We start from the raw sequence: 24797 nt of genomic DNA on the forward strand, positions 1-24797 counted from the left end.
CTCAATCTCAGTCATATGCAGTCTGGACAGATGGTAGTGTCACTGATGAGGGTACAGGAGGAAGTGGCTCTCTTGTCTTCAAAGTCACTGATGGCGAACGCTCTGAAGTGTGCAGTGGAATCGATCCTGCAGGCATGGTAGCAACTTCCTTCACCGCCGAGGTAACTGCAGCAGTACCCGGTCTCTCTGCGGCAGGAGATCTACTTACGGCTGGCCTCACCAACACAGACGATCAACCCTCGCTGCCAGACCTCATCCTCGTTACGGACAGTCATTTGTTGACTGATTCTGTTGCCGGCGATTTGTACCGTATGAGCCCAGATACGATTCCTGTGTTTGAGGCCATCAAGAGCATTAGCCAGCTTGTTAGCAGCATCCACCTTGTTTAGGTCAGTAGTCACTGTGGCTTATTCCTCAACGACAAAGTAGATCGCCTGGCTGCGCATGGTACCCAGGTCCCCCAGGGTCACGTCCGTCTTCCAGTGCAAGCCACCAAGACTGCAGTCCGCAAGGCAACACGGTATCCCCCCCCCCACCACTGCTCTACACCAAGAAGCTCGGCGACCTTCGGACACGAAAAGCGTCCTGCAAGCTGAACCAGCTGATGACCGGCCACTGAAGTCTTCTGAATGGCTGCCTCCACCGCATTGGAGCTGCAGACTCGCCTCACTGTGTCTTCTGCCCTGGCGTCGTCGAGGATGCAACACACTTCCTTTTCGACTGCCCAGGAAGAGCACAAAGCTGTCACTTTGCAGCTCTTTAGTCGTCTTCATCCGTCAGTCAAGCTGTAGCGGACTCTGCTTACAATATTGCACGATTCTTGCAGTTGGAGAAACTTATATGAAGTTTCGAACACAGACTTGAAACACAATACATGATGAATTGCTACTGTTATGTGAACTCTCATTACACCGGTATGCGGTATTACCTTCCACATAGTCATTAGTCTAGCATGATGTCATATATTTATCTCAATTCAGTGTTTTCCGAAGAATAACAAATAAAAACATTTGAGAAGATCAACGCGCAGAGCAGATTTTGAGGCTGAAGACTCTTGAGGTGCAAGGCAAGTGTTTGGAGTGGACATCGGTGATGCGGCAGGACCTCTCGTGGAAATCCCTTTTGTACTGTGGTACTGGTAATGATTTGAAATTTCTTCTTGCGTCAACCCTAGACGTGCTGCCTTCTCCGACGAACCTACGCCGTTGGGGAAACACAGTAGTGGATCCGTACTGTAGTTTGTGCCGTGCCTGGGCCTGTACTACACGCCACGTGCTTGGCGCTTGTCGCGTAGCGCTGGACCAGGGACGTTATACCTGGAGGCACGATAACGTACTCGGGGTCATCGTCAGGAACATGCGTGAGGAGATTCGAATCCGCGCTGCTGCAAACACCGTACAAAACGAAAATTCAAATGAGCTTGACTTCATCTCGTTTTGCAAGGCTGGAGAGAGCCAGTTTGCGTTCAGCCCAGATGAAAGTTGTTTACAACTGATCTCCTATCAGCCGCCTCAGACTGGAAACTTCTTGTCGACTCAGTTAGTGCAAAGATTCTTTTCCTAGCTGTGTGACACTTACCACCCTAAAACCAGATAATGAGTCCTAGGATTGTATTCTGGATGGAGTTGACAGTTTGTGCTGAGGACAGATTCAGTGTCAGGAACTCGCGGAAGGAAAGGCGGTATGCGGATCTGGCCGATCAATGCAGAGAAAACAGGTGGCAGGTCGTTTCTTTTCTGGTTGAGGTAGGTGTTCGTGGTTTCACCCCGGACTCTCTTCGGAGGGCTCTGAAAGCGCTTGGGTTTTCTAATCGAAGAATAAAATTTATTTGTAATTTGTGCAGTAAGACATCTCTGCGAAGCAGCAATATTGTCTGGCTGCGACGTCAACAAAAACGCTGGTCGGAAGATCTTTTCTGAGGTACTGTATGTGGGTCTCTGTTTATTGAGGTGCGTTGAAATTTATTCTCTTCATCTTATTATTTCTTTTCTATCATTTCTCCCTATGAGTTACTATCAGTTGCTGTGAACACCTTGAGTGGAGAGCGCTTGCTCAAGCGTCGAACCCGGGTTCTTAATCCACCATTCCCAGTTCGCAAGGCTGGGCGGGGTTGTGAGCAGGCTTTCATTTCATCTTTTCTTATTATTTCTGCTTTTCATCTCATTACAAACATTCTGCGCATCTTTCTCCATCTGCGCATAAAATCTAGACTGACAACCTGCTTGTTAAATCATTCACCTGCTTTCAGGCGTAGAATCCCTGTTGTAGAGGTCTCAGTCCTCGATCATTTGCTAGACTTACCTGTCTTTATAAATGTAACTTACTCTCTCTATCTACCTCATCCATCCATCCATCCATCCATCCATCCATCCATCTATCCATCCATCCATCCATCCATCCATCTATCCATCTATCTATCTATCTATCTATCTATCTACAAATCCGTTGATCCCCGAGCTGCAGAGAGTGCTCAATGTCAGAGACAGAGCTTAGTACATGGCAGACTCAGCGGAGGACGTTCAGGTTGGTTGTAACTCTGAGTGTCATGCCGTTAGGCAATCATCAGACAACTGATACTCGGGTCTACCCAACAGTATGCTTATAAACACATAGGGCCACAAGCATAAACAAATTTAGCGCTAAATCTGGTGTAAGGTATGGGGAGAAAAGCTGGTGCGGGCCACGGCGCGACAGTTGAAGTGCCAGAAGGGTGGCGGGCAATAGGCATGTGTGAGCATGAAAGCGCGGAAAGAGGCGATGGGGAGGCAGTGTACAGCAGAGGGGTGGAGGTGCCAGGAGGATGGCGGGCAAAAATCTCTTTCCGCTGTTACTCGGAGTTTCGTGTGAAAACACTCATCAGACAGCATTTGTTTTCACACGAAACTCCGAGTAACAGCGGAAAGAGATTTGTTTGCTTCGTTGCTGTGTAATATTTGTATTACTGGCTCTGTCCAGTGGACATTGAGCACTGTAAGCTTGTAACAGGACTTTCAGCTAAAGGTGAAATAGGAACTAATTCGTACTTACTTGGGCTACCCTCAATGCAACATAATTATATTATCGATGCTTCAACTCGTTTTAAGATAATTGAAAATCTCCAACATAGCTTTTCCTTGGATGCAAAAGATCGTACCTGTCTAGGAATACATCGATAATACGTTATGCTTGTCTGATTTGTCCTATGTGTTTTGGCCTTGGTCCTGCGTGGTCAATATTATCTTATACTGAGGGTTTGGCACTCTAGGGACCTGGGCAAAGGGTCGAGTTTTATGTAGCCTGCACAAGTTTTTCAGTTTTTGTTTTGTCATTGTGTATAGTCGGACTGCAGAGAATCCCCCAGCACCATACATTGCATTGCTTGAGCCAGATGACATGGACCAGCATGGGATGATGGGACCAGCTCAGAAAAAGCTGGAGCTCGCGACCGTAGCTGAAACTTCTCCATCAGGTATGTACATGTATACAGCTGTTCAGCTCATTGTTTTGGTAAAATCTCAATGATGTCGAGCAGCATATTGAAATGCAGTCAAAGGCTTCTGACTTGTAGACTGGAAGCAGTATTTCAAGCATGTATGTTCACAGCACCTGAGGGTACATGTTGAGTAGAGTTTCTTATTTGGTTTTCGGAAATGGCTGTTACATGAAATGTTCACAGCCATTTCCAAAAAATCAAATAAATCATGCGATGGTTAGCCCAGTCCGTGGTACATTACCCCGCTGTGCTTTAACAGCTAGTTCCAATGGCATAAACAATGTTTTCGGATTTCGTGCTGATGTTGATGGCCGCTTGTGTCCTTCTCTTTGATACTAGTTGTTCCACATTAAGTTCATCAAATCAGTCTGTCTGGTGAGTGTTTTAACACAAAACTCTGAGTTGCAGCAGAAAAGGATTTTGTTGTGTCATTGCTGTGTAGGTATTGCATTACTGGCTCTACGCACTGGACATAGAGCACTATATGCAGTCTGTATACATGTATATGTGTATACGAGTTTGTGTGTGCACACAAACCTACACATGCATACGTATACACATGTGTATGCATGCACATGTGCGTGCGTTGCATGTTTGTGGGTGAATGTTTGCATCCAGATCAACCCACAGTTGAGAATCAGGCCACAGGCAGTGGGGAATCCGCCGTTCTCGTGATCGACACTATGTCACCCAGAGAGATCAATCCCGTAATCGCCACCACCGTCACCAGCATAAACACCAACAGCATCGACGGTGGCAACAACAATCCTCCTCCAGAGCAGCAGGCACCGGATGCCATCGTTCCACCTCTGGCCATCAGCGAGAGCATCATCACAGAGTAACGCTACAAGGATCCGCCAGCACCACGCCCGATAAACTCTCCACGAGATCAGGAAGCTCGCCGAGACGAACGTCAACGGCGATGGCGTAAAGTCAACACTGGCAATGAGTCAGATGACAGTACAACGTCTTTATAGTTATCAGGGAGAGCATCATCACCGAGTAGATGATAGGTTTTCAGTCTTGTCTTGTGCAATTAGTCAGCGTTACTTATGTGTATTGGAGTCAATTTACATCTTCACTACTAGGCCTGACCTATGTAAGCAGAAGAAAAATTGGTCTGTTCTGAACTTGTTTATGAGTTTGGAATGATATATCTCAGTTTGTGTCTTGCAACCCGTTAGTTGTTCATTGATCTCTTTGCTTGTGATACATGGAAGTGTTTTGATTAGCCCCTTCATGTTTTTGCTTTAAGTTTTCATTGAGTAGCACTAAAGTTGGCATTTTTGGCTTTTCTTCACTACATTTTTAGAAACTTTTGTTCATGTTGTGTTACTGAACTAGTGCGTATTATTGTGTATCTATTCACTGCATTTAAACTACTTCCAATTATTTTTTTATCACTCCCTTAGTATTGACCCCATAGATTTTTGCTATACCTAAGCATTCAAAATATTCCTGCATATTTCACTCCTTACGACCTTAGGGCCATTATTGACTGCTAAAGTTTTACTCCATGATAGGGATTGAACACATGCTTTGGCTAGTCGTGAAAAATGTACAAGTAAGACATTTATTGACTTCGTACTAGGTCAATACAGGAAATATAAACCTCGTAAAAGACCTCGGCTTCGCCTTGGTCTTTTACACGGCTTCTATTTTCCTATAATGACCTAGTACGAAGTCAATATTAGATACTTACTAGTATCACATTGCCCATGATTGTTGCCCGTACTCCAGTGAGTCAGCGCCTTTTCCCGCCGCGGGCAAGCAGTCAAATATTCCGCGATGTTGCCCGCAAAAAATAGTTCATTTCAGTGATCGCATGCCTACGGTATAATAATACGGACTGCGACTCCGCACGAGCAAAAGCCCCCAAGAGTGTGCAGCTCCTGATATCTATGGGGTTCGCCAACGGCGAAAACGCAAATCACGTGGTGTAGTGTCGCAGACTCGCAGTAGTACATTTACGGCCCGTTTTAAGCGAGCAGCGGAATTTTCGCACTGCATTCGCCGAAAATCGATGTTTTGGTGCCTCCAAGCATGAAAATGCAATTCATGGGTCATTCACAAAGTTGTAACCTCCAAACTAGCTAGTCGCACGCCCGCGCTGGGCACTAGTCTACAGTACGAAAATAGTGGTTGCGACTTCGGCGTTGATTTGTTAGGAAAGAGTTTGCTCCCCATACTGGAGCTCGCGTTTTTTAGGGGGGGGGGGGGGGGGGAGGAGCAAACCCTTTCCTAACAAATCGTACACGAATACGTCCGCCGACTGGATTGAAGTTGGTCCACGGACATTCTGCCTGTCGACCCACCCACATTTTAAGTTAATGCCCCGGGATGCCCAGTTTGTAGATCAGCCATGTGACGGGAAGTTTGATTTATGCTAATATGCGCCAACCCTTGTCACTGTTCACCTTTGGTCGTCGATTTCTGATCTCTGTTGCCTCAAGGTACTCGCGTGATGGAAGAGAAGGCTCCCTGCCGAGAACCTTTGCCTGGTGGAAGGACTGAAATAAAAAGATGATGTGTGAGATTGTCGGTGGTGGGTTTTGTAGTGGGTACCCCAGGGAGTTTTCTCCACCATCGTCTCTACTTCCAGGTAGTGTTCCTGAAACCGCTCCTGCACTGGCCGCTCGGTTTCCACACACGTACAGCTCTTGACAAAGTGTGCACAGCATACTGTAGACAACATTCTTCACCACACATTCACGATCAGACGCACCCTATGATTGTTCTACTAACTATTCTTATCTTTGGTGTAGTACAGTGCTGGAAACTGCAATGCGACCCCTTGGGCGGCGCGGCACTGTAGTACTTCGAAGTAGCACGATCACGAACCCGAGACCAGTGGTCGAGGTTGATAGTAGTGACTGCTAATAATTGCCTGGGTTGACTTTTGGATTTGTCTTCAATCATTTTTCCGATCACATAGTCATTATCATGGATTTTCAATAAAGTTCTTTGAATGGAAAAAAAGACCAGCGGTCGAGGAAACCTACTACGCCTCATCTGTACTGCTGCTAGCCTAGCGGCCCCTACATGTAGTGTGTACGGAGAGCCGTTCGTCATCGTCTTTTCTTCTCTTTCCTTTCTCCGCCTGATCGTAGGGATTGTGTGGCATTCGTAAAAATAAAAATAAATTGAAAAAGCACTAGGATGGCGCTCAACTTCATGTCCAACACCAGTGTTGACTCAGCTCAGAGCAGCAGCCAGGATGTAGGAAGCCCTTCCATGGCTTGGGCGAAAAAGAACATGGCTATACTTATATACTTTTCAAAGCGCGACCTCGATGCAGTTAGTAGCCTTGCAAGAACTCAAGATGTACCCTCACCTTCAACACAATACGCAGATGATACAACTATGCACGCATCATCGAGGAGTGCTGTGGAGATCATGGTAGCCACATGTGAGCCGATCTTCAAAGAAGACAACCTCACCCTTAACGTACAAAAAACCGTATATTTAACTGCTTCCCGCACTGATGCATCGTGGAAAACGGTCAAGCTCCTTGGTTCCTTGCTGGACTCCACGGAGGATGTGACAGCCAGGATCGGTGCAGCGAACCGAGCATTCGGCTCGATAGCATGGAAGCGGCATTGCCTGGACTCACGGCTTTGCATGTTCTCGGTTTTCATTGTTCCAGTGCTGCTGTATAACTGCGGCCTATGGACGGACCCTCACGAAGCGACAGAATGAACAGCTAGATGTATGGCAGAGAAGAAAGCTCCGTTATATCTTCGGAGTCCACTACCCGCACTGCATATCCAACAAAATCCTCACGGTATTAAAAATCAAAACAGCAATCAATCAGCAGGGTCTGCAAGAGAAGACGTCTCCTATGGTTCGGCCATGTTGTTCGGGAAGGTCCGGGCACGGCTTCCTATGGCGCGCTAACCATGGCCATCGACACGTCAAAGAGCAAGCGTCCACGAGGACGACCGAGGCTTCGGTGGATTGATGTGGTGAAATCCGACGTCTCGCCTCTCGAGGATTGCCTCAACACTGCACGGGACAAAAAGCTATGGCTGGACTTCATTGACAAATGTACATCGGTGTAAAAAAATGGCATGTACTTGTCATGTGCTAGAACCTGTATATGGTTTTTTTCGTATGCTATTCTTCCTGTAAGAAAGGGTTTGCTCCCCACACTACTTCGTACTATTCTTCCTGCTGCAATCTATTTCATGATGAAACAGTTGACAGATGCGTGGAACCCATTATTTGGGAGATATGCGACCTGTACTAATAATATTATTATTATTATTTTTACAAGAAGTCGGAGGCGGATAATACTTTAATAACGAAGGTACGTGTTGGGTCGTAAGTATCCACGCAAACACACATCCAGTCAAAATAAGGCACTTGTCAAAGTATCCGAACGTTTTCGGTCCCTTCTCATCAAGGATTATACAGGGAATGGCTCAAGTTGGAAAGACTAAAACTTATATAGCGTAAAGATATGAGATAACAACACTCGTGACAAGGTGGAAAAAGTATCAAGTTCAGCACGACACAAAACTCGAAGGAAATAATAATAGCGACAAGAACATATTGAGCAAATTAAGTTAATTAAATTAAATTAAGCCGTTGTGTTTTGAGCCGTTGTGTTTTGAGCCGTTGTGTTTTGTAGACGATGTGTACTGTCACGATGAGGATGAGGATGTCTGTGGGACTTTTCTACTAACTCTGAATAGCCTCCATCCGGCGTTGAGATTCACGTCGGAAGCGGAACAAAACGGCAGATTATCCTTCTTGGATGTACAAATTTCACGCAACATTAACACTAAGAGTTTGGACACCACTATCTATAGGAAGCCAACTTTCACCGGCCTCTACATTCCGTGGGGGAGCTATACTCCAACGAAATCGAAGAAACATCTTGTGAAAGCGCTAGTTTATCGTGCGCATAGAATATGTTCCCCTCATCTATTGCAGGACGAATTAGACAGACTGACATCAATATTTACGAACAACGGCTATCCAAAGGAATTTCTGGCCAAGCTTATCAACGAAAAACCGGCGACAGACAAGCCGATCCAATTTGGACCTGACCTTTGCCCAGTGGTGCTCCGTTTACCCTGGGTTGGCGCCGGTTCTGCGCGCGTGGAGAAGGATGTTCGTGGTATCGTATGTCCATCTTATCCGTGCGTCAAGCTGTACGTCATATTTGGGACAGTGCGTGCGTTCAGTGTGAAGAAGGATGTTCTACCTACCCTTAGTAAAAGTAACCTTATCTATTTCTTTCAATGCCGACAATGTGAAGATCGGTATGTAGGTAGAACCCTTCAGCACCTGGGCGCGCGCATTCGTCAACATGTGCCGTTAAGTTTTGTTCCACTTGATGCGCGTGAGTGTCGTCCTCGCCGTGGTCGTCCTCCAAAATGTGCTGTCCAGTCCATCGGTGGATCTTCCTCTTCCTGTGAAGATATCACTGCATGCCCGTCGTCCTCCGCGTGTATAGCGCAGGGTCCAGCTGAGAACAGCGTGAAAGATGGTGAAAGACCGACACGTAAACCACCGAAATTGACAAAGGATCTGTCTGCGTCGGGAAGGGTTACGCGAAGCCAAGTAAAAATACGGACTGGTGAGGACGCACGTACAACGACAACGGAAGTGACAACAACAGTCAATATTCGAAAACGTGGTAGACCGCGAAAACAAACCTCAATATCGAACACCGGACAAGTTGGAGTAAGAAGATCAATAGAAATCCGCAATGGAGGAGACGTAGCTGAAAGGACATTGGGCATCGCGCACACAACGGCTAGTGTCAGAAAACGTGGAAGGCCGCGGAAAAGCAAAGAGACGGATAGTGGTGATGCCGCGAAGAGGCGAGATGACGGGACATTGGAGGAGACTACACCCAACGGAGCTAATAATCGCACTTCGTCCATCAAGCAACATCTGTCAGCCCGTACCAATTGTCGTGAGTTGTACAGTGATAATGTGTTCTCAATATTGTCACGTGGTAGATGTGCGTTGCATCTGGCTGTGTTAGAAGCTTTGTATATCCGTAAGTTAGATCCTGAACTTTGCGTACAGAAAGAAAATGTGTTGTCGCTACAATTGTTTGGTGTTACTCCTCGTCGAGGTGTTAACAATGTAACTTAATTTGCTCAATATGTTCTTGTCGCTATTATTATTTCCTTCGAGTTTTGTGTCGTGCTGAACTTGATACTTTTTCCACCTTGTCACGAGTGTTGTTATCTCATATCTTTACGCTATATAAGTTTTAGTCTTTCCAACTTGAGCCATTCCCTGTATAATCCTTGATGAGAAGGGACCGAAAACGTTCGGATACTTTGACAAGTGCCTTATTTTGACTGGATGTGTGTTTGCGTGGATACTTACGACCCAACACGTACCTTCGTTATTAAATTATTATTATTAATAATAATTAGTGGTTGCGACCTCGGCGATGATTTGTAAGAAAAGGGTTTGCTCCCCACACCGGAGCTCGCGCTATTCCGCAGTCAAGTGTCAAGTAAAGTCGGCGGAATAGCGCGAGCTCCGGTGTGGGGAGCAAACCCTTTTTTATTATTATTATTATTTAAATAATCGACGCGGAGACAACAATTTTATAATAGCTATAAAGAGAACAAATTCTGCTGTCATCGCCACACTACAACAAAGTCATGAAGGTTAACCAAAATCGATTTTCTTGTCACAATCATCAGTGGAAAGCCGTGACTGAAGAATAACCATGCCAAATCAATAATTTATATACATTCAATATTGTGTTACGAGAACAAAACATAGTGCTAAAAATAGAATGAGGGAAGGTGAGACAATAGAAGTAAAGTGAGAGCTAAGTGCAACAGGGGTGAGGAACTAATAACTATTGCAACGCTAGAACTGTGTAGTGAGACAAACAATCATGCTGTGCACCTACGAAAACAATCTTAACGCAACTACATGTTTCTTCTGCTTACAAAGATCAGGCTTATGCAAACGAATACAAACAGCCTCAAGTACTTTCAACTGACTAGCGTACTGTGCACGACAAAGAACAGAAAAACTAAAATCATCATGCACCTGCAGACACTTAGGGTGAGACAACAGATGAAGAAAAACGGCAGACTTCTTACGATCACAATCACCATCCGATTCCTCGTCTCAACCAACCGCAACCTCGTCCCCCGTCTCATCTTCCAACTCGTCCTCAGTGTCGTCCTCCGTTTCATTCTCCTCATCACCAAAAAGTAGCTCACCCGGTTGCCAGTTTAGATTCTCTATTTTGTAGGCACAGTACACCTGCTTACACCACTCGCGGCTCTTCTGCAAATAATCTTTCGTTATGCCGATATAAAACTGCATGCGGGTATCGCTCATTGTCTAGTAGGATTGCTTTACTTTGGAATGCTCTGCCCTTCGAAATGAAGTCTTGCAATACGTCTTCTGCATTTAACGCCCATCTTGCCTGCCTTCTTAATGACTGGCCACAATGTACCCGGTTAAAACAGCTCCTTTTTGAAAATGTTTTCGATGAGTGATGTGTCGCTTTATTTTGCTCTAACTAATTGGTGCTTTTCTCCAATGTCATGCAGTCGTATTTATTCAGCTTTTATTTCTTGTGTACTTGCATACTGGTATTAGTTTAGTCCCACAATCTGCGATAAAATGATCCGCTGTAGCACCTACTCCACTTTTATGTTTATGTATCTATGTCATTCGGATCTTCCCAAGTTGTACAATGTACTGTTGAGATACCGAATTCAAATAAAAAATAAAAATAAATCAATACTATCACCACCGATCGGTCCCAGGCTCGCTTCACGTTGCTGAACCTCTGCTCGTTGACTCCTCCTTTGATCTTGATGGTAATTTGTTACCATTGTTGCTGTTGTCATTGTTGTTGTTCCTGTTGTTGCTAAATCTTCTGTTCCCAGTGTCTTCGCCGGTGCTTGACATCCAGTACTGTAATAATTCATTGAATAATTAGCCGTTGATGGTCTAGGTCTTTGAATGTTGATCGTGTTGTTTTCTCTGTTGAATTCCGTTTCCTTCAGCCTTCTTTCTTCTTGTTCATGTTCAGTGCTTACCTCATCCATATTTGCCCGTGCCAGCGACACCACAGACTCAGCCCCAGCACTGCCGATGGCAGATGCAGGTGGCGGTTCTGGGGGAGGCAACGGCAACGATGGCGATGGGGGCATCACCATGATCACCTCGTCGCAGCGTCCACTTTGGTCTTGAGCTGGATGTTGTTGTGGTGTACTTTCTTGTGTTGTTATGGTGCATTGTGTTATAGTGACAATGTGTACATTATCCATCTCCACGGCTCTCGATACGGGTAATGGGGGCACTATTGCCGTCGACGGCAATTGTGCTAACGATGGCTGTGATCGAGGGTTCTTAGGTGGCCTGCCGCGTTTGGGTCGCAGTGCCCGTGCCGAGCCAGTCAGCATGTGCAGTGGGACGTGCTGCTTGATACGTGCGTTCAGATGTTGAAGAGTCCTACCAACGTACCGACTACCGCATTGTCGGCACTCAAATTGGTATACCAATTTAGATGCGAGTTGGGTTGGTAGGACATCCTTCCTCACCGTGAACGCACGTACAGTTGTGAAAACGGGTACAAAATGTACCGCGTAGTACGTTTGTTGTACAATTTTGCGGACCACGCGACTCATGGATAATGAGAGGTTTCCTTTCCAAGGGAGAGAAAGATACGTGGGACATTTGTCCGGGCCAAAACGTATTTCCTTTCTATGCAGCCTTTCGCTCATGAGCTCCTTCAAGAGATCGTCGGGATACCCGTTCTTTAGAAAAACTGACTTTAGGAAGTCCAGTTCCTCAGCCAGTTTGGAAGAGGAGCAATACGGTTTGCTCGATCCACCAAGTTACGCACTAAATTCACCTTGTATTGGTACGAACAATACGAGTCAAACGTTCCTTGTCGTGCACGGTACGCTAGTCAGTTGAAAGTACTTGAGGCTGTTTGTATTCGTTTGCATAAGCCTGATCTTTGTAAGCAGAAGAAACATGTAGTTGCGTTAAGATTGTGTTCGTAGGTGCACAGCATGATTGTTTGTCTCACTACACAGTTCTAGCGTTGCAATAGTTATTAGTTCCTCACCCCTGTTGCACTTAGCTCTCACTTTACTTCTATTGTCTCACCTTTCCCTCATTCTATTTTTAGCACTTTGTTTTGTTCTCGTAACACATTATTAAATGTATATAAATTATTGATTTGGCATGGTTATTCTTCAGTCACGGCTTTCCACTGATGATTGTGACAGGAGAATCGATTTTGGTTAACCTTCATGACTTTGTTGTAGTGTGGCGATGACAGCAGAATTTGTTCTCTTTATAGCTACAAGTATTATAAAAATTATTATTATTATTATTATTTTCCCGTTTGTCTCTTTCCCTCAAACTAGTGAAGATTTTATGACTTGGGGCTCCCCGCGTGCTAGAGCGTACGTGAAGTGTGTGGGTACAGTGAGGGCTGCGTCCCACCCGCCTGTGTGGATTCACAGGAAGTGTGAGTTACGAAGTCTGAAGAAAATGTTGAACAGTCTCTGCTGGGATGACGACTACACCATAGCTCAGTGGTTAGAGCATCGCTAGCTACAAGCGAGGGTCCCTGGTTCGAGTCCTGGTGGTGACAGTCAATTTTTTCTTCAGACTTTTCCTGTTTTGTCTCTTTCCCTCAAACTAGTGAAGATTATTATTATTATTATTATTATTATTGACTGGTTTTGAGGGAAAGAGACAAACGGGAAAAGTCTGAAGAAAAAATTGACTGTCACCACCAGGACTCGAACCAGGGACCCTCGCTTGTAGCCAGCGATGCTCTTACCGCTGAGCTATGGTGTAGTCGTCATCCAAGCAGAGACCGTTCAACGTTTTCTTCAGACTTCGTAACTCACACTTCCTGTGAATCCACACAGGCGGGTGGGACGCAGCCCTCACTGTAACCCACACACTTCACGTACAAACTAGCACGCGGGGAGCCCCAAGTCATAAACTATTGACTGGTTTTGAGGGAAAGAGACAAACGGGAAAAGTCTGAAGAAAAAATTGACTGTCACCACCAGGACTCGAACCAGGGACCCTCGCTTGTAGCCAGCGATGCTCTTACCGCTGAGCTATGGTGTAGTCGTCATCCAAGCAGAGACCGTTCAACGTTTTCTTCAGACTTCGTAACTCACACTTCCTGTGAATCCACACAGGCGGGGACGCAGCCCTCACTGTAACCCACACACTTCACGTACAAACTAGCACGCGGGGAGCCCCAAGTCATAAACTATTGACTGGTTTTGAGGGAAAGAGACAAACATATTATTATTATTATTATTATTGTAGAAGAGAAAAGGACGTATCGATACGGGTTAAGAGTAACTCTCCATCACTGTAACATGATACTATATACAGTCAGAAAGTGCAATACTAGGCACAAAACTGACAGAGTACTGAAACATTCAACGTCCTGACACCTAGCTTCAACACATCTCCGTAGCGCTAACCGACAGCCTTCCAACTTGGAAGGTTCAAGGTTATGGAAAGAATGTTTCAGTACTCTGTCAGTTTTTACTCTGTCAGTTTTGTGCCTAGTATTGCACTTTCTGACTGTATATAGTATCATGTTACAGTGATGGAGAGTTACTCTTAACTCGTATCGATATGTCCTTTTCTCTTCTACATTTATTTATGGCTCAGTATCCGAGTTTCAAATTATTATTATTATTATTATTATGAAGTGCAAGCCTCTTTTACGGGCAAAAATTAGCACAATGTATTAAAATGCAATACAACATACACTGGAGAAGAAATCAGGAAAATAAAATATGAGCTCAAAAATGGAACGAAAAATAGCAAATAGAATCAAAACTCACGATGGAATCAAACTCACGATGGAATCAAACTCATGATGGAAACTACAACCCAATGAGTTGGAAAACCAACCACAGAATTAGATATTGGGAATAGAGTCAGACACAACAACAACCGAAATCAGTACACCAAAAATCTGTCCTACAAAAAACAAAGGAACAAGAAAAACAAGAAAGACGAAGTACAAAGAATCCCCCAAAAAGAGGGGAGAACGGGATGAAAGAGGACCGGAGAGCGGCAAACCCCAGGAGGACTTAGCGTCACATTATTATTATTATTATTATTATTATTTGATAACCGCAATCAGTAATACAAGCTGGATCGACATTTGTGTACACTTTATTCATGTATTGTGAAACTGTGGAGACAATGTGCAATAAAACGATGAAAAATGTGAAGAAATTGTGTAGAGAAAGAAAGGGATTCAAACAAGTTTTCGTACAACACTCATCAGGAATCATCGTTGTACTAAAGGACACTGAAACAAAAATTGAACTATTGTAGAAAATCTAAGTTAGAGAAATAACACTAAGAGCAACAACAGTGAAATTTACAAGTGTGAATTTTAACAATCAAAGCGAGAAATGAACAAAGGAGAAAGGAAGGAAAGACAACGTGATAACACATAACAGCAGTACATTACACCTAGAACATTAACGGCCAAGCTTGGCCGCACTAAACACGACACGTTACTTGAACAATTTCAACCCAATTATACTATCTTTCTGTACACACAAATTAGGCTTGTACAGACGCTGATAGATAGCTTCCAACACTTTTAACTGTAGTCCATAACCATGACGACCACGGCACAATACAGTGAACGAAGAGTCAGAATACGCACCGCAACAATCAGGACTAGCCAGCAGATGATTGTACACTGAAGACTTGCTACCACGAAACCTACGCACAACACTAACACTCTCACCGGCACTCTCACCATCACTCCCATCACTGCTCTCCGACTCACTGCTCCCTCCGCCGTCCGTTCCATCCTCCGCTTCCCCTGCACTCTCTCTGTCTCGTCCATCCCGCCTGACCGGGTCCATTGAACCCAACTCGGCCGTCCCCCTGCTATCACGTCCCTCCTTTCGCCCTCGTCCGCTGAGTGCGTAGCTTCTGTTGTAGTTGGCTGTTGATCGTCTTGGTCTTTCAATTATGGGCTTGGATGGTGGATTAGTTGTGGTTGCTGTAGATTGCGTTGTTGGTGTTGGTGTGGGAGTTACTGAGTTATCATGACCGAGTTCGAATTGTTTTATCGAAAGTTATTACGCTTTACGCCAATATCAGAGGCCCAACAATCAATATGCGCTGCAAAGATCCGAGCTGAGGCTGAGGAGCATGCGGACAAACTTCCAGACAAGCGATCGTTTTCCTTAGGCCAGGAACACATGAAAGCCCTGCGTGACTTCCGCAAAAACACTGAAATTATCGTCACGCGCCCGGACAAAGGGCGGGCCACAGTTCTGATGCTCAGAACTGATTACATAGACAAGATGTCTGTCATCCTAAATGACACATCAAAGTTCCAGACCATCGGCCCGGTTGAAAGTTTTGATCGAACAGAGAAAGTAGAAAAAGAACTAGTAGCTTACCTAAAGAAACTGAAAGCCGACGGAGAAATATTCTCCAATGATTTCGATCGCATAAAACCGACAGGCACGCTCCGGCCTAGGCTATATGGCTTACCAAAAATACACAAGCCCACATGTCCAGTACGTCCCATCCTTTCTATGACGGCCTCGCCGCAGTATTCTATTTCCAAGTGGCTGTGTATTTACTTACAACCAGTGCAGGACCACGATTGCAAGCGCACTGTAAAAGACAGTTTTGATTTCGTCGAAAAGCTCCGCAACAAGCCTGTACCACCCAACGCACACATGTGTTCGTTTGACGTCGTCAGTTTATTTACTAATGTGCCGATTGAAGAAACTGTTGACATCTGCATGGATGTTTTGTACCGTAATGATGACATTGACACTCCTTGGATATCTGAAAGTGCGTTTAGACGATTGTTGTTGCTGGTCACAACTGGAGTTGAGTTTTCGTTCAACAATGTCATGTACAAACAAGTCGATGGTGTCGCGATGGGTTCGCCCCTTGGTCCAGTATTGGCAAACGTGTTTGTCGGTTACTGTGAGTCGAAGATTGATGATTCATTGTGGCCTGACCTTTATGTACGTTTCGTGGACGACTCATTCACATATTTTAATAATGAGGAGCGTAGTAACGAGTTTCTGGACGTGTTAAATGGTATTCACCCTGCCCTTCGTTTCACATGTGAGCATGAACATTCCAACAAGTTGTCATTTCTCGATGTGCTGGTGGAAAAAACGAGTAGTGACGTTCTGACAACCGTTTATCGTAAGCCGACGTTTACTGGTCAGTACATTGTATATGACTCTTATTGTTCGTCTCAATATAAAGTAAACTTAGTGCGTAACCTTGTAGACCGTGCGAAGCGTATTTGTTCGTCCTGTAAGCTGCAGGAAGAGCTTGACTTTCTCCGGTCAGTTTTCGTTAAGAACGGTTACCCTGAGTTTTTGTTGCAGAAGTTGTTGAAAGTCGAACAAACTACTAAGGCTCCTTTGTTTGGTCCTGCTCGTTGTCCCGTCTATTTATGTTTGCCTTGGAAAGGACAGGAGTCGACTAAAGTTTGTAGTGCAGTCAAGTCCGTTGTTCGTCGAACATACTATGCAGTACACTTTGTGCCAGGTTTTACGACGATGCGTGCGTTTACGGTGCGGAAGGATGTCCTACCAGCCCTTCACCGTAGTCATCTTATTTACAACTTTGAATGCCGACAATGCGCTAGTCGGTATGTTGGTAGGACTGTTCAGCACCTGAACGCACGCATCAAACAACACACACCACGTCACATACTTCCACCTTGCGCACAACAACAAAGACCGAAGCGAGGGCGACCTAGAAAACAACCATTAACCACACAGCCGTTGCCTACACAACCCGCGGATCCTGGCTCTCAGACTGTGCTTGCTCCGCCGTCGTTGGTGGCGGTGGTGGAGGAGAATGGGCGTGGTGGCTCATCGGGTCGGCTTGTGTCGCCGCCTTTGCTCCGGCCGTCGGTGGTTCCCTCGTCAGTGCCCCCGGCGGCTTTGGCTGAGGCGGTGCCGCTTGCGGTCCCGGTCCCACTGCCTCCTCCTGATCCTCCGCCATCGGTTCTTGCGGCGGTGGAGCTTGCCAGTGGCAGACCGCGAGCAACACTGACAGCTGCATTAACACTAGAAAATGCCGACTCAAAAAGACCCACCTTGCATATCAGTAACTCCCACACCAACACCAACAACGCAATCTACAGCAACCACAACTAATCCACCATCCAAGCCCATAATTGAAAGACCAAGACGATCAACAGCCAACTACAACAGAAGCTACGCACTCAGCGGACGAGGGCGAAAGGAGGGACATGATAGCAGGGGGACGGCCGAGTTGGGTTCAATGGACCCGGTCAGGCGGGATGGACGAGACAGAGAGAGTGCAGGGGAAGCGGAGGATGGAACGGACGGCGGAGGGAGCAGTGAGTCGGAGAGCAGTGATGGGAGTGATGGTGAGAGTGCCGGTGAGAGTGTTAGTGTTGTGCGTAGGTTTCGTGGTAGCAAGTCTTCAGTGTACAATCATCTGCTGGCTAGTCCTGATTGTTGCGGTGCGTATTCTGACTCTTCGTTCACTGTATTGTGCCGTGGTCGTCATGGTTATGGACTACAGTTAAAAGTGTTGGAAGCTATCTATCAGCGTCTGTACAAGCCTAATTTGTGTGTACAGAAAGATAGTATAATTGGGTTGAAATTGTTCAAGTAACGTGTCGTGTTTAGTGCGGCCAAGCTTGGCCGTTAATGTTCTAGGTGTAATGTACTGCTGTTATGTGTTATCACGTTGTCTTTCCTTCCTTTCTCCTTTGTTCATTTCTCGCTTTGATTGTTAAAATTCACACTTGTAAATTTCACTGTTGTTGCTCTTAGTGTTATTTCTCTAACTTAGATTTTCTACAATAGTTCAATTTTTGTTTCAGTGTCCTTTAGTACAACGATGATTCCTGATGAGTGTTGTACGAAAACTTGTTTGAATTGCTTTCTTTCTCTACACAATTTCTTCACATTTTTCATCGTTTTATTGCACATTGTCTCCACAGTTTTACAATACATGAATAAAGTGTACACAAATGTCGATCCAGCTTGTATTACTGATTGCGGTTATCAAATTGTTGTCTCCTCGCCGTTTGTTCAAATTATTATTATTAGTGCAATTAGGAGTATAATCGATGCAGACATGGCCAGACAACAACGAGTTCATGGAATTTTTAAGGATTTTTTATGTTATTCAAAATCGATTTTCGTGTTCCGCTCATCAGTGAATAGTATCGGAACTGAGGGTACTGTGTACAAAAATAGAACATTTTATAACAGCATAATTAATTAAAAGTGTGAACAACACAGGAAGTGCTACAGCATTACATAATAGGTGTCAAACATAGTGCTAACGTATATAACTGAGTGCAGCCACAAAGCAAGAGGTGATACAGTGCAACATGACACAACATTTTCATCTGATAACCAGCTACGAGAACAACTTTAGCGCGACTACGTGCTTCTTTTGTTTACAAAGAACAGGATTATGCACACGAATACATACAGCTTCCAGAACCTTCAACTGCTTAACATAACTTGCACGGCACAAAACAGAAAAGTGAGAATCATCGTACACACTAAGACAATCTGGACGTGATAACAAGTGACAAAATACAGCTGACTTTTTGCTCACGTCGCTCTCTTCCGTCTCATCCCGCTCCTTTCCTTCGACCTCCTCCGCCCTATCCTCGTCCTCCGTCTCATCTTCATCATCATCGTCCTCATCACCACCATCATCATCATCAGTCACTTCCTCATCATCCGTTTGATGCTCAGTCTCATTGCACTCCTTATCAGCCTCCAACATGGCTCCATCATCTCCACCAGCATCACAAGTCGTTTGACCGCTGCTCCGCGTCACCGTTGCTGGGTTCTCTGCTACTGCACACCCATTTCCATTGTCCATTTTGTAAACAAAAGAAGCACGTAGTCGCGCTAAAGTTGTTCTCGTAGCTGGTTATCAGATGAAAATGTTGTGTCATGTTGCACTGTATCACCTCTTGCTTTGTGGCTGCACTCAGTTATATACGTTAGCACTATGTTTGACACCTATTATGTAATGCTGTAGCACTTCCTTTGTTGTTCACACTTTTAATTAATTATGCTGTTATAAAATGTTCTATTTTTGTACACAGTACCCTCAGTTCCGATACTATTAACTGATGAGCGGAACACGAAAATCGATTTTGAATAACATAAAAAATCCTTAAAAATTCCATGAACTCGTTGTTGTCTGGCCATGTCTGCATCGATTATACTCCTAATTGCACTAATAAAATTGCTTTCTCCACGCCGACTCTTTAAATTATTATTATTATTCCCGTAGCTATGCAGAAGACGTTACTTCAGTAACGTCTGGCGCTAGCCAGGGTCCACACAGCTTTAAGGAGGCTCCAACCTTCTGCGCTGCGCAGCCGGTCTGGCGCTCTGTTTTTTGCAGGCAAAAGTCTTGTTTTTGCCGATAAGTGCGAAAAGTTGGGGGGGGCCCATCTCAACTTACTAAAATTTGAACTCCGCGATCGACAGTCTTATCAGGGAATATTGTTTCATTCTTCACCTGTAGTCTTCCCTGGGCCCCATCGAGGTTCCTGTTGTTTTTTCTTCCAATGTGTCAGTGGGTATCAGGGCATGTTTTCAAAAGCATCGCTGGTGTGAGCAAGAAGTTGACTTCACAGCTCGATTTCTCGAGATCCTGAACAATTTTGCTTGACGAAAAAATGACCAAGGAGAACGGAGCCAAGCGTCTCGATGGCTGTGTAACACCAGGGACCAAAACCTACTGTAAGCGCGTTTTGGAGAGAGAGATTGAAGTGGGTGCACAGACTCTGGTAAGTGGATCCACTTCTAATTCTCAAGTGGCGAAATATATTGCTACGCTGAAAACATTGCAGTCTTCAACTCTTGAGTGAGTGGTAAATCGTTGGTGAGCTACTGCTCAGTGACTTGGGCTATTTACGAAAGCTGTGACCTGTCAGCTGCCAACGTCGCCAGCAGTGAGTCATCACCTGCGTCCACTTGAATAAAATGCAGCACTGAAAATTGAGTATGTTGTTTCGCAGTGTACTATTCTCTATTGTCAGAGTGTGAAGTATTTTGTAAATGTTGTGTTGTACAGCACCAGTGATTTGAAAATATTCCTACACTACTCGCACCAGTTCTATTATGATGAATGCATGCACCTGTACCCATAAGCACTATGTGCATGCACATACGCAGGCACGCGTGTGAGCCTACATGTTGTGTGTGTGCGCGCGCGCGCGCGCGCAGTGCATGTTGTGTGTGTGTGCGCGCGTGCGCACGTGTGCACAAGTGCATGGACAGCAGAATATGGTAACTAAGCTCAAGAGCATGCATTGTGCATGTGGGTGTATGCTATTGCGGGTGCGCGTATATGACGTACATGTATTTGTGTGTGCAAGAGGTACTTGTTTGTGAGCATGTGCATGGAAGCGTACATGTATGTATCAATGTGTGCAATGCGCACCCACATACACTTGTGGTTGTTCCATGTCATTGGGAATAGTGTTATGATTATACCTAATGGGTGCTACAATTACTAGCAGTCGTTCATTGCCAATATTGAGTTGAACCTGCATCTACATTGTACATGTACTACAAACATGAAACTGCCCCCCCCCCCCCCCCCAGAATATAATAATTGTTATCCTCCTCCAGCTCTTTGCCTGTTGCTTTATGAGAAATACTAGGAGTGAAATATTGCAAGAGTTGTGATGCAAAGCTGGTCTGAACTGCGCTCAGGGTCAGTAGGCCTCGGCCTGGATCATGAATAACGTTGTGCATGGATCATGCCGATATCCAGATCAAGGGCTAAAAAGCCCAGGAACCATGGCCTCATCTAGTCTCCATGTATACTATAACAATCTGGGGGACCATTCAATGCTTTTGACACAAAAAATTGGAGTAATACCACAAGGAATGCATAGAATGATCACCTTACCTGAAAAATAACAATTCCAAGAATGGTGGAAAATCGGCCAATTTTCTGTCCTATTTTTATTTGTGGAGGTCTAAAATGCACGGTAACCCCCCTAAAATTATATATTTATAGTTTCTATGAAGTATGAGGATCCCAAAAATAAAATAAAAAGGGCATGTCCATGAAGAAAATAGAAGCTGTGCACCCAATTGTACTTTGCGGACGGGCATTTCTGCGAAGTTCATTTTTGTACCAAAATTACTATTTTTCTGAGTAGTCAATGCGGATTGCCAGATTTTCTTGCTCAAATGCTTCACTGTGATGTGTGAAAGGACTTGCAATCACAAAGAGAAGCCAGACAACTGGTAAATCTGAAATATGACCCCAAAACAAGCAAATTTAGGCCGAAATCGATAAATACACCCACCCCTAGAAATACACCTCAAACAGCCTTATCTCTGCGGAAACACCCCCTGAATTTTTTTGTGGAGTAACATGGGATGATAATTATAGAGCACACTCATCCACAAAAAGGAGGGGGTTTATGAAGAAAAAAAATCACCCCCAAAGGGTTGGAGCCTCCTTAATTTGGTGTTTGTTTGTTTGTTTGTTTGTTTGTGTCACGGCTGGAGCTATCCCGTATCTGTCCCGTATCTGTCCCGTATCTGTGACTACAAAGGCTCTACAGGATTGTACATAACAGCTGTCCACAATATTTGCGGGCTCCTGTATCTGTCCCGTACCGTACCAATATTCGTCGTATTATGTATACGACTCCCTGATGTAGAGGGAGATTTGGAAAGAAATAGGGAGACGAAGAGGAAATTAAATTAGAATAGACGCCGATTAGGTGATAGGATGCGTCAGCATAAACATACTTTGGAAGAGAGATCCCGTCGTCTCCAAAATAAGCGTGAATGAGCGATTCAGTGCCGGTCACAGGAAACGTCGGAAGAGAGATCCCGTCGACTCCAAAACGCCGCCCGTGATCGGTAGAGTCCGGCGGTACCAGGCAACGTCAGGACAGACATCCCTTTGAGTCCAGAACGCCCGTGATCGGCAGAGTCTAAGCCGATCCCAGGAAACGACAGGACAGACATCTCGTCGAGTCCAGAACGCCCGTGATCGGCAGAGTCAGCGCCGGTCCCAGTAAACGTCAGGACAGACATCCCGTCGACGCGCAGAAAAACTAAATCTGCAGCCTCTTTTGCCGTCGAACAGGATACGTTTTTATATAGGAGACTGTAAATTTATGTAATGTCCAAATTTCGACGTGAGTAGCAGGTCACTCGCGTTGATTTTTCGACGTGCGAGCCAAATAACGCGAGCTGAACTTTCGCGTCGCAGACATCCCGTCGACGCGCAGAAAAACTAAATCTGCAGCCTCTTTTGCCGTCGGACAGGATACGTATTTTAGGAGACTGTAAAGTTATGTGATGTGCTCCACAGGCAACCATGCATTCGGCGTCGTCATTGGCTCAACAGGTCAATGCACATGTATTACTACAAAAAGGCCAGAAAATCCGATCACTGTATTAAAATCAACTAATGTTCGCTGGCGATTTAATTTCGCTGATTTCGCCGCTTGGTACCAACCGGCCAAGGTAAATCGCAGGCCAACGTTTGTCATATAGGCAAATGATGCATGATTGAGCAATGGATGCATGTGAGAGCAAAAATACCGATCGATTTCAAATTTGACGTGAAACTGCGCGTCACGTCGGAAATAACGTGCATCTTAACCTCTCTATAGAGAGGTTTCTATTTCTCATCGGCCAAATTTGGTTGATTTACAATATAAGGAGATAAAAAGAAAAGAAGGAGCAAAACAAAAGTAGATGATTATTAGAGAAATAACAATCCGCAATAAATTCTGCAAATACTTTTGCCTAACTCATAAGCAAACCGATTGAAACGTTTTTGCAATACAGTGATGTGGCCAATCAACGAAAAAGACATTCCCATCAGTTCTTATAACATGTACGATGAGCTAGGCAAAAAAGCATAAAAGCATAGCGCAGGGCCCTGAGCTTCCAAGCTCTCTCGTTATTATTATTATTCCCGTAGCTATGCAGAAGACGTTACTTCAGTAACGTCTGGCGCTAGCCAGGGTCCACACAGCTTTAATTTGGTGTTTGTGTGTTTGTGTGTTTGTGTCACTCCTGGCGCTATCCCGTATCTGTCCCGTACCGTACCATCAAACACAGCTGGCCACATACAGCTAGCCGCACTATTCAAATAGGGCTTTCAAGCGCAAGATCATAACGTGAAGCAACGAAGAATGAGTATGAATGCGAAATGTATGGGGGAATGCATGTAGGGCGATAGTGCGGTTTCGAATCCCAGGTATTAAATGCCGGAAAAAATAGGAAAATTGAAAAAATAAATAAAAAAATAGGAAGATTGAAAAAATTATAACATCCCTATTCTTTTTTTGCCGTCATCAAGGCAGTAGATGGTGTCGTATTACCCTGTCCCGTACCTGTCCCGTACCAGGTCTTGCATTAACGAGAGAGCTTGGAAGCTCAGGGCCCTACGCTATGCTTTTTTGCCTTGATGACCTAGACAAAAAAAAAGCATAGGGATGTTATAAATTCTTATAAATTGCTACTTTTTGTTTTTAGACATAACCTGGGATTCGAACCCGCACTATCGCCCTGCATACATCCCCCGATACACTTCGCATACATACTAATTCTTCCAAGTTGCTTCACGTTATGATCTTGTATTTGAAAGCCCTATTTGAATATGCATTGTGGCCAGCCGTCTTTGATTGTACGGTACGGTACGACCTCGGGGTTAGCGCCGCTTACGGGCACGGCGCCGCGTCAAGTTGAAGTAAATAACGAGATTACAGAGAATCACACTTTTACGTCCTCTTCTCTGGAACTCGAGCCCCTGGTCACAATCACACGCAATTATTTGCGACACCTCATTCTTCGCACCTCACTTCGAGTTTTCGCTACCGACACATGGCCTGGACTCCCACCTAGTCCTTCGCACCAACCGCTCTCCTACATACAAACATGGAGGCTACAGTACTGTTCTAGTCTCAGTACATACTTGTAAAACTAGAGTAGTGGAGAGGTGGCGCTGAGTCAGTGTTCGAAAATGTTCGAAAATGAGCTCACTTGCAAAGTACAATTCGCCTTTCTTTCCTTCAGCGCTTTACTGTGCTCTGCAGTGACTTTGTACAGCGGCAGCGAGCATTCTCCGGATCCGAACGTAATTTCGTGGTTGGCAGTAACGTGGTGTTTCAGACGAGCCCTGCTCCTGTATTGAGGAGTAACTCTCGACACGCTGACAAAAGCTGGCTGCTGCTTGTTGTGACACGAGGAGGACATGCTCTGCCACGCAAGAGAACGTATCGTTACGGCTTACAGGGAATTAGGTGACACTC

General features: G+C 45.0%; 1 protein-coding gene across 1 annotated transcript in view; it reads left to right on the forward strand.

The window, feature by feature from the left end:
* Window positions 1-4992, forward strand: part of LOC135819178 (hepatocyte growth factor receptor-like) — a 207131-nt gene extending 202139 nt beyond the window's left edge. The window contains exons 15-16 of the mRNA XM_065332339.1: window positions 3318-3448; window positions 4091-4992. Coding sequence (XP_065188411.1) covers window positions 3318-3448; window positions 4091-4314 — 355 coding nt within the window. The 3' untranslated portion in view covers window positions 4315-4992. The remainder of the gene's footprint in view (window positions 1-3317; window positions 3449-4090) is intronic.
* Window positions 4993-24797: the final 19805 nt, after the last annotated feature.

This window comes from Sycon ciliatum, chromosome 6 (genome assembly GCF_964019385.1).
Source record: "Sycon ciliatum chromosome 6, ocSycCili1.1, whole genome shotgun sequence".
Lineage (NCBI taxonomy): Eukaryota > Metazoa > Porifera > Calcarea > Leucosolenida > Sycettidae > Sycon > Sycon ciliatum.